The sequence below is a fragment of the Musa acuminata genome, chromosome BXJ2-4 (assembly GCF_036884655.1).
Source record: "Musa acuminata AAA Group cultivar baxijiao chromosome BXJ2-4, Cavendish_Baxijiao_AAA, whole genome shotgun sequence".
Classification (NCBI taxonomy): Eukaryota; Viridiplantae; Streptophyta; class Magnoliopsida; order Zingiberales; family Musaceae; genus Musa; species Musa acuminata.
The window spans coordinates 41806523-41818116 of record NC_088341.1 but is presented as its reverse complement, the minus strand read 5'-3'; the positions used below and the strand labels follow the sequence as shown (position 1 = coordinate 41818116).

The 11594-nt window shown below is 35.4% G+C and overlaps 1 protein-coding gene across 1 annotated transcript; it reads left to right on the top strand.

The window, feature by feature from the left end:
• Positions 1-2336: 2336 nt before the first annotated feature.
• On the top strand, positions 2337-4651 carry LOC103982845 (F-box/kelch-repeat protein SKIP11). Its single transcript, XM_009399892.3, has 2 exons — positions 2337-2526; positions 3128-4651. The coding sequence occupies exon 2, from the start codon at positions 3156-3158 to the stop codon at positions 4449-4451; it is 1296 nt and encodes a 431-aa protein (XP_009398167.2). The 5' UTR covers positions 2337-2526; positions 3128-3155; the 3' UTR covers positions 4452-4651.
• The last annotated feature ends 6943 nt before the right edge of the window (positions 4652-11594 follow it).

The following is an 11594-nucleotide window of genomic DNA, read 5'->3' as shown; positions in this document are numbered from 1 at the left end:
TTGGCAATGAGAATATCAATGTCGAATTCGGTTAACTATCTTAGTACATCTATCTATTTTTCTAACTCATCTAAAACATGATTAAAGAGTATCGAATTTCGATTTAGATAAACCATGAACGAGAAACATGTAATGATTTTTTTTAAATTTTAGATGGGAAATAAATGTTTTTTTGATTGAGAATGAAATTAATAAGTATGATTGAGAGGAGAAGATATTTATGCACTAAGAGATTTTTTTTTTGTTTGTTCTTTGTGTCAGTGTATACTCTTGATAAAATCATAGTCATTGTAGACAAGCATGCAGCTTAGTGGGGGCATGCCATATACTAGCAATTAATTAGCCATTATATGATGAAGACATTGAACCTTTTAAATCTCTTGAATTAAGATGTATATTTATTTATATTTGTCCATAATGATCATATATTGAGCTAATACAATCCTACTGCGAGAATTGAAGTCTTAACCCTCTTACCTCACCTCAAAGTCAAGAATTGATCTCTGAATGTTCTTTGAATATTATTCTATAAATTTTCTTGAAGAAATTTTTACATCATGCATCATATCAATCAATTCCTTTCTTGGGATTGGACATTTCACCATCCAATCCTATATAAACAACAAGTGTTGTCACACTCACTCAATGGAAGGCTTTGGATTCAACCCATCATGGACTAAGTGGTGTTGTCAAGACAGCTCAAGGAGACCATCTCATTGGTTTGGGTCCACCGAGCCCTCAAGAAATAGAAGAAGAACACCTACCGATCTTTAAGCATTTCATGATAGTTTGTGTACTGAAATGAAGTAAAATAATCCAATTTGATGCCTCTAATATTGAGAAAAGGTAGAGAAGATAAACGTAAAGGGCTGTGAGAGAGTTTTCTTTCTCTTTGGAGGAGACGTATTTTATAGCGTAAAGACAGACTCAATTAATATACAATGATCTAAGAAAATATTTTCCATACCAATTTAGTGATGTAACAATCAAGTTAAACTATATATATTAGAATCCGTTTAATATAGATCCATAATGATTCGCACTTCACGTATCACAATATAATTGTGTAGCATAATTCCTCATGTCATTTGTCCTATGTTATAGAGCCATATATTTCATATTTCTTTAAGAAATATTGTCTATTTTTGAAGGTCAGTTTGTCTTTTTTATATTCAATTCATCTTTAGGTATGTAATATGTTATTTTTTATATTTAATTTGGACCTAATTTATAAAATACCGCTCAAATAATTTTAGAGTTTCCCCCATCCGTAAAACTCATATTTTGAGGGTGTATTTATAATTTTAATATTTACATGGATATTTTTAAACATAGTTAAATTTATGAGATTTTTATTGAGAATCTTGTTTTGCTATTTACATCCTTCTAAAATGGATATAGATGAACCATAAAAGATGCATATTTTGAGATACATACACGTCTTACTCATCCTTCGAATCAGCTCACCCGATGGGATTCGATCGATAGGTGACAAACGTGCCTTTTGTAAGGGTCGACGGAGATCGATTTAGGGTTACCTCTGTGTCGGGTCATCGACGAGGTGACAAAGTGATGTCGAACAATGAAGTGGCATTGAGCGACGTCGAGTGGTGACAAATGGTGTTTCTATCCATGTGTGTTAGATCGTTGAGTTGCATCTATCGAGTGGCCACTCACATCGAGCCAATGAGTGATGTTGTCGGTATTGTCATTGTCACCCTTAAGTAATGTTCTTCAAACAACACTAGATGATGTCGAGCAATCAGGATGCATTGAGCGATGTTGGTCGATCGTACGAAACAAAAGGTAAGATTAGTAATTAAGATGTTATAAATAATAAAATTATATATATATATATATATATATATATATATTTATATAGGGTAGGAAACAAAATGACTTCTAAATTTATTCCTAATTACTTTCTATTGGTTAACCGTCACATCTCAGGGCACGCGCGAGTCACGTTTTCGATACGCTATCCCTGCGGCGCATCAACATCTTTTTATTCTTTTCAACTTATTTTCTCAAGAATTACCAGAAAAATGTATATTCTCGCAAATAAAGAAGTGAAAAAACAAGAACAAAGAATTAAACTTTGGAATAAGAAATTTAAAGAAACTGAGAATTTAGTAGACAAAGTAATTAAGAAAGGAGTAAGGAAGAAATTATTAAGAGTTAAAATGCCAGGTGAAGTAGAGGCCCAAAAAGGGGTCCCACTTCCCATCTTTGGAACAAAATCCATTCAATGGAATTATTAGTATATTATACCCATAATTAAGATTAAAAAAAAGGAGATTAATGACCTTAAATTTTGGTCTATAACGAAGCCTATAGGTGAAAGGGGAGATTGAGCGAGAAGTGGAAGAAGCGGAAGTCGAAGGGGAATAGGAAAATGGAGGGGATGTGGTAGGAAGAAGAAGAAGAAGAAGACGAGAGAGAAGTTTATTTTCCGAAAAGGGCCTCTCCTTTCATCTATTTACTCGTCTTTCCGTTCCCTCGCCTCTTGATTCCCCAAACCGATCCGTGAGTTCCCTTCCTTCCTTCGATATCTCCATCTCCCTCGATCCTCTTTGCCTCTACCAAAAAAACCAAGTTTTTTCCATTTGTTTTTGGATAAAGAAATACGAGGATACCAAAAATTGGGTTTTTCTTGTGTTTTTTCGATCTCAGGGCTGGGAATCCGAGTGAAGTTAGGATCTTTTAGCTAATTTCTTCGTTCCCGTCGGCTAATTTCTGTCATGAGTTTCGTTGTTCTGAGATTTTGGTCTCTGGGTTCTTTCCTTCTCTTTTCCTTTTGCGTATAGAGCCTTTGTGGAATCGCGCTGATTCTATCCAGGGTTCGCATTTTTTTCGCCTCTCAGATCGGTGATTCGCCGCTTCTGTTGGTGAGCATACTGGAACGCACAAAAAGATTGGATTTTTATGGTTTTTATTTTTTTGGTTCTTATCCTTGTATCCGATCTATGCGCAAGTATTCTAGATCACTTAGCACAGGAGACTACACAAAATCTAATTTTTCCAATCTATTTCGTTCTTACTCTTTATTTGTGGTCCAAGTCAAGTCAGATTATACTTCGGGGAGGACAGAAGGAGGTATTTCATGGCCGCTAATTGAAAATTTCAGGCTTTGATTGGGTTTGAGCTTTGGAGTTATGTTGGACGGCCGCTCTTATTTGATATCGAGGTCGTTCAGAAGCTCCCGTGAACAAGAATCAAATTGGCATTGCATGGATTACTATTTCCACGAGTCTTCGGGCAACAAGAAACGTCGACTGGATGAGAAATTTGAAGAACGACAGCTAGAAGGTCAGGTTAAAATGAATAGATCACCACAGCAGCCTGAAACCCCTGATATCAAAGATATGGAGCTGCCTCTGGATGGTCCATATCACCACAGAAGCGATGGGAAGTATAGCGATTCAAACATTGTCAGCCGGCTTGGCCGGGAGCTGATAATTAGCTGCCTTCTTCACCTTTCTCGGTCAGATTATGGTGCTGTCGCATCACTCAATCGTATGTTCCGATCATTGGTTCATAGCGGAGAGCTCTACCAACTACGTCGCAAGATGGATATTATTGAGCATTGGGTCTATTTCTCCTGCAGCATCCACGAATGGGATGCTTATGATCCATATCGTGAGCGCTGGATTATGGTTCCTAAGATGCCCCCTACCGAGAGCTTCATGTGCTCTGATAAGGAGTCCCTTGCAGTGGGCACTGAGCTCCTTGTTTTTGGTAAGGAGGTGAATTCCCATATTGTGCTGAGATATAGCATTTTGACTAACTCCTGGTCTCCTGGTGTGGTTATGAACTCACCTAGGTGCTTGTTTGGCTCTGCTAGCCTGGGAGTTAAAGCAATTATAGCTGGAGGAATCAATGCTCACGGTGACATAGTGAGCACTGCAGAGATCTACAATTCCGAGACCCATACCTGGGAGACCTTACCTAGTATGAACCGAGCTAGAAAGATGTGCTCGGGGGTATTCATGGATGGGAAATTTTATGTCATTGGTGGAATGGCCAGCAACACAAAGGTCCTGACATGTGGGGAAGAGTATGATCTGGAGCGACGTTCTTGGAGGGTGATCCCTGACATGTCTTCAGGACTCAATGGTGCGAGTGGTGCACCTCCACTTGTAGCCGTGGTGAACAACGAGCTTTATGCAGCTCATTATGCTGATAAGGAGTTGAGGAAGTACAATAAAGTGAATAATACATGGGTCGGATTGGGAAGGTTGCCCGAAAGCTGTGTCTCAATGAATGGCTGGGGGCTTGCATTCCGTGCCTGTGGCGAACGACTAATAGTGATTGGTGGAACCAGAGATTCCTTTGGAGGAATGATTGAGCTCAACTCCTGGATTCCAAATGGGGAACCACCAGTATGGAACATGATTGCGAGCAAGCATTCGGGCAACTTTGTTTATAATTGTGCTGTGATGGGCTGCTGATTGATCCAATCTATTGAGACCTGTATTTTACTTTCCCTGGAGGGATTTACAAGTTCAGCTTGTTAGTGGGTACAAAGTAATAATTCTGCCTAATGGGTGATAACTGGCTTTTCTGAAATTCCAATTGAACTGAAGACTCAGTATCTCTTGTCTGTGTAACTCCTGATCTTCATTATTTGTCTACTTTTCTCACCCTTCCATTTATTTCGCATTTGGAGGCCAATCAACAATTATACAGTTATGGAATCATGCAGGATAAATTTTTTTAATAAGTTAAATCTTTGGAGTAATTTGAACTCTCGATGAATGGTAGGTTTATATGCATTGAAGGTATTGATTGCGGTTTAATCTGTGCATTTTACACTTCCTGGTTTTGTTATATTGCATAAGATTTACAACATGGGTTGAACATCTCAATTTGCCTTCACAATCACCTGCACATATTTTATTTCTCTGGTTGGTTTAATTTTTAAACCGTGTAACCTAGTTTTAGCCATTGCATGTATTTTGTAAAATGTCATGCTATCACTTGAAAATTATCATTTTCAAGTTGATAATGATTAGTAGACACAACCAAAGAGAGGGGACTTATGATTTTAGTTGATAATGATTCTTAGTATATGTCATTGGCATAGCTAACCGAGAACATAACTAGTTAAATTATCATTTCTGTAAACTTATCAAGGAAACTTTTTGCTCTTTCTGTTGTTTGATTTGAAATATCATGGTCCATGAACATCTTTTTATTATTTGATGAATAATACGAAACTTCAAGATGCCACTTCTAGAATTTGCTACATGCCCAAAGGGTTTCCTTTTGTTCTATCATGCTTGCCTTATTGGATAAGTATTGGTTTGCTTAATTTTCATGTGTATAATGATATCTTGGGCTGTAGAGTCAACCTGAAGAGGATTAGGGAATTGCTCTGAATACATTGAAACAATGATCGAGCTTAGCTGCTATTACCCTGCTTTTGGTGTGTGTTTAGTTGTTACAAAATTGGCATTGATTTGTATTGCTACTCTTCATCAATGTGGATATGGTTGTTCTCCCGGTCGAGTGAATATACTTTGATGGTCTTTTATTGTGGTTAAACTTTCTGACCTGCGTGTTTTAAAGAAAAAATACCGTAACTTTGTTTTTTGGATGGTTTAAATATTTTATCTTGCTCAGTATACTACCAACTTGTAGGGGCATTGTTTCGGTCTTTTCGGTTCTTAAATTATCATCATCAGTTTCTGCATCTCTTTAAGCTACTGAATGTTGAATAATGCACAGAAGCAACTAAAATACAAAAAGGATGCCTAAGAAAGATCAAGTTGCATGGATTAGTATATGTGCTATGCTTGGCTTATATTATCTGCTTTTTATCTTCATTTGCCAGCCAGACTTGCAAGTTTGATCAAAGACATGAAACCATCTCCATATGCTGCAATGCACTATGAACAGATCTTTGCAACAGTGCTATTTGATCTTTGTAGTTTTCTTGTCATTGAAAAGAGATCTTCTCTGAACATCATGGATGGTGCATTCACAATTCAAGTTGCTGCATAAGCTTAATGCAGCACATAGGAAATGTAATGTGCCATCTTTAACAGCAGTTTTCTCCTTAAACTGATCTAGTAAATAAAAAATGCTGATCATTGTCATGTTGAAATGATTTTTTTGATCAGCCAAGTAAAAAAAATCTCACCTTTACTTTTCAGCATTTGATCAAAAGACAGAGGAACTTTTACCCATAAATTTGCCATTTCTTCAACTGCCTGTAGACAAGGAGATTGGGTACGGCGGTACCATCCACTGTGCCAGTCAACCAGGCGCAGTAGTATCGTACACTGTCAACCTCGTCTTCTTCGTCAACCAGACCAATCTGAGCCCTTCGGATCAATGATGAGGTGCTCCAAAAGTACATACAGCAGCACCCGGAGTTTGACGGTGGCTTTTCCCTGCACCTGCTGTGGTGAGCTCACTCTTTGGTGCTCTGCTGTAGCCTTTTCTCTGTCTCTCATGGACTCTATGAATCCAGGACCTTCGACCCTGTCATGTCACAGAGGAGACGTATCTTTGATAGCTATGACAGAAAACACACACAAAAGAAAAAGCCTTTCCTGTTACCACGGCCCATTGGCTGGTGGATTTGCTGTTGTTACAGTAACTCCAAGTCTAGGTATCTGAATCCTTAAGACTACAGAAGTTTCGAGGGAAAGAGAACTACAGATCAATGGGCACAATAGTTGTTGCCATGTGACCACTGGTTTAAGCTGAAAAAAGAGGTGCTTTGCGTTTACAAAGGAAGAGCTCTTTCTTGTGGGAGACCTCAACAACACTTGTCAGATAGAATCGAGTGCAACTCTCTACTTAAAAGAGTACACAGTGCATGGAAGTGGAAGATATGCATTTGATGATGGAGATGTATTCATCCATAGGCTGTTCTGAGAAGAAGAGAAATGGAACTCCACTTATTCCTAACAAAGAGAGCCAGCACACTTGCAGACCATGAACTGAGGAAGTCGAAAGCAACTACTATTTTGTGTTCCCTTACTACTGTTCCGAAGAAAGATTCCATGTCCCTTGTTCATAGGTAGTTCTCATAAACCAGTGTCACTCATGCTTGGAAGATGGCTGCACTCAGCATCCGATACAGAGTTGTCAGGTGATCCACTGTTTCCGGACGAAGATGAAGCCCAGTTCCTGCATTCATGGCCACCTGGAAATGCGGGCCTCGTATGGAAGCTAGTGTAGGATTTGATTCGTGGGTCGAGCCATCCATGTCTGTGGATTGAATTGGCCACCCTTTTGTTGGGCAGTGCTCTGATCACATCCAGCTTTGGGCTTTACCTAATGAGCGACGCATGCGAGTATCCCATTTCAATTGGATCCTGGAATGAGTAGCAAACGATGTGGTTATTGTTTCCCCTGTTTCAGCTCATTCTCAGGTTGCTGATGCATAAACAGAGCCCGAATCATGATTGCAATTCTGTACCCTTTGGGGTCCAAATTTAGTGTTTTTTGTGTTCAGATTCAATCTAAATAATGTCTACAAACAATATTAAAAGTTCAAACAAGAGAGAATCAAGCATGCGATAAGCCTTTTGAAATAGTTCGATGCTCTCTCTCTCTCTCTCTCTCTCTCTCTCTCTCTCTCTCTCTCTCTCTCTCTCTCTCTCTCATCATCATCAATTCATTTTCTGATTACTAATTAACGAGTTATTCTTTCTTAACCTGAAACCCCTAACTGTTCTCAAGGGGAAATCTTTCCATTTGCATGAGTGTGTCACTCAGATAGGACCTTAATACAAATGCCTATAAATCGATGGTGGAAGATAACCTGTTGCTAAGGATTGGAGAGATGGAGGCTCTCATGTCAGTGAAGATTACTATCACTATCTTGTTTTTTAGGATCGGACAGCGGTAGTTGTCTTCTAAGTTGCTAATGACGATTGCATGTGAATGGTGGCAATAAAAGTGGCTGGTAGCGGACTTAATATGTAAGCTGTGATGGGAAAACAATGGCCTTCCTTCCACTATGGGTATGTGAGCATAAAAATTGCTACTGTTATTTTTTAATATTAAAAATTAAAATTAAATAATAATAAATTAAAATTATAATATATACATTTTAATGTCATTCAGAAAATCATTATTCGATCTATAGATGCATCATCATCAAATTCGAAAGCAACAATATCGATACCCAAGAAGAATTATATTTGTATTCTACTCTTTTTCTATCCTTCGTAAAACTACAAAGAGCCATGGATTATGAATTAAAAAAAATTAAGAATAAATATATAATCTCAATAACTGATATTTCGTCTCTAGTAGATCTTACTCTTTTAAGACAAGAGCGGAGGGTCCAAGATGATAATCATGAGAGTCTCTCTTATCACGATCATCTCCTAAGGAATTCTATCATGATTGAACTTTATATTTATTGATCGATAAGCATAATTAGAATCTAATCAAATATATAATATATATTTTCTAATTAAATAGAGCCACGTAATCTAACATTCTCCCACTTGGCCACTTAATCGATAAGATATAAAAAAATTTAAAATTAAAATTTAAAATTAAAAAAATTAAAATTAAAAATTAAAATTTTATTTGAAAATAATTTTACTTAATTAGATTCTAAAATTTTTAAAAAATATTTTATACATGATCATAAATTTTAAAATAAGTCAATAAATCCAATGAGTATAATAATAATTCATTTTGATATACTTGAAACTACTAGAATAATTATAATTCTTTTTCAAACAAAACTGCCATAGTATTTATTACAAAATATCTTCAACGACTTGATAATTGACTTGAACATACCAAGTCCCGCGATGAAATTATGTAGTCATAAAATTTAATTTGTGGCCTCAAGGCATATCATAAATTCAACTTTCATTATTGATAATGTAATAAGCAATTGCTTTACACTTTTCTAAGAAATTATCTCTCCAGTTAACATGTATATAAATCTTGAATATTCAATCACTTCAAGCTATTCTAACATTCTATATATGAGCATGTAATTTTTTATCCTTTATAGATATCTCATTATTTTCTTTATAGCTTTTCAATGTTTCATTATTGGATTGCTTTGATATCTACCTAGCATTTCAATTACAAAACTGATATATGATATTCTACCAGCTTAGGCATATAATAGACTTCCAACTATATGCAAGAATATCCTTCATTTAATTTTTTTCTAAGTTATTTTTAGTATACTGGCTTTGATTAAATTTTTCACCTCTAGTAATTGGTGGATCGTTAGTGGAACAAAATTATATACTAAATCTCTCCAAAACTTAGTTAATATATCATTTCTAATATTATCTTAGTAATCCTTAACATCTATCTATAAATATCTCAATATCAATAATATAAGTTGTTTCATTCATATCAATCATTTTAAAATTCTTCGTGAAAAACATCTTAGTTTCATATAGTAAACTAAAATCATTGCTAATAAGCAAAATATCATTCATATATAACACCAATATTATAAACTTACTCACATTGACTTTGAGATATATACACTAATCAATAGAATTTTAAATAATACCTTTATGTGAAAAATAAATATTATTTTATAAATTTAAATCATACATCTGAATAACTAAATAAATATCTAAAAAGAATAATTAGAATTTAACTATCACATGCAAAATTTTATCAATATGTCATATGAGAAAACTATAAAAGAAAATTAAAAAATTATAATTTTTAGGCACAAAATTAGGTTAAACATCAGCCCAACTAATTAAATTAAAATTAACCAAAATCAAATTTTGATTAAACGATCAAATATAAATCTAGTCAAGCAATTACAATATAGTCAAGATTAAGTTCGATCAAAATATTTGATTAAATAAATCAAATTAGTCAGTTTTATAATTAAGGACATAAGTTAGAACTATTTAATTTTGAAGGGGTAAAACTATAATTTTATTTGAGATATATAATAAAAATATGTAAATTTTAAAAAGTAGAACTATTAAAAGGTCATAAATTAGAATTAAAAGGTTTATAAGGCAAAACTACCATTTTAATGGTGAAACCCTAATTTTTTTCTCATCTTGATCGTCTCACACAACCAACCAACGACTTCACCGATCATCGGGCTCATGCACGGTTGTTCTCATCGGGCATGTGTTCCTCACTAGCAAAACAACTTTGCGGCCATGCGCCACTGATGGAGTGCTACCAATCGCCGTCCCACCATACAACTGTGCACATGCGTGAACTGGTGACCCCACATGATGGCCACAACAAGTGGCTTTGCTCATGCGTTTACAAGATGACCGCGTCGGTCATTGCAATTGTTCTTGTTCACTGCACAACTAATGAGAACTATGGCCTTCGACATCTATTCAATGTCGGTCATGACCAACAAACACAATAGCAGTGGCATTACTGTATATATTAATCAAAGGTAATGCTGCAGTCGTCGCAAGTAGTGACACTACTGTAGTCACCTACGATGAAGGCAAGTCGGCCATTGTAAAGCTGATGCACACAAGCAATCAAGCATGTGATCGCCCCCGATTGTTGCACCCCACCATGCTTTGATTGTGTAAAATAACACCTATATGCAACTGTTGCCACAAGGTCGATGACTATTGGAGGCTGTCGCTCTCAATAATATTATCACTAATAACAAGCTGTCAATGGTAGCCTAATAATCAAATTCGCAGAACACCGTAATGCCCACAAGTAAGTGACCAAACGGATGAGATAAGAAAGCAAATTGACAAAATGATAGATTATTCAAACATCATAAATAAAAGACCGAATAATACCTTTTCAAATTAAATAGTGCTAATAAACAAGTCTAAATATAAAACAAATTTGATGTACATTTATGATCTAACATATTTGATCTCAAAATATGATTTTTTTTATAAATTATGAGCATAAAATCATAATTATGCTACTATAGAATACTTTAATACCATAAACTAAAATCGAAGAATAATAGATCATATTTACGATGTATACTCTTTGATATTATTCTGAAAGCTTTTATCTGGTCTACAAGCATAATGTCGTCGAATCCGAAAGCTACAGTGATATCAATATATAAGGAGAACTATACTTACATTCTTGTTTCTTTCTGCCTTTCATTGAACCTCGATTCATAGACCATGTCACCCAACTCCAATTATTCAAGAAGTTCTTTCAGTTAGAACATCATGTGACTTTAAGTGTAGGGATTTGATTTTATTCGAATAAAAAGACTAAGACTAAATAAATAAGAGCTCCTCAAAAAGAGGGGGTAATAACCTTTTCTTAGGATTCGGATAATTTGTAGTGGCCCCTATAAGTGAAAGAAAATAGGATTGGGCTAAAAGAGATTGATGATAGATTTATATCTCCATATTTCATTCCTAGGAAGTACTATTATAGGCGAGGGCATATAAAATTGATAATTATGAGAATTTCTCGTGTCAATATTATCTTCTAAAAGATCTTAGTACGATTAAATTTTATTTTTATTAATCGATAATCTTAATTAAAATCCATATATATAATATAATATACGTTACCCAACGTATTGCTAGCAGTTTAACTCATCCAACGTGGAGAATTATAATTCGTTGCCAATCGAAACTTAACAGTTACTGTTACATCATCTGTCT

Excerpts from the sequence above, each read along its gene's own strand:
- LOC103982845 (XM_009399892.3), top strand. The coding sequence starts at position 3,156 with ATGTTGGACGGCCGCTCTTATTTGATATCGAGGTCGTTCAGAAGCTCC.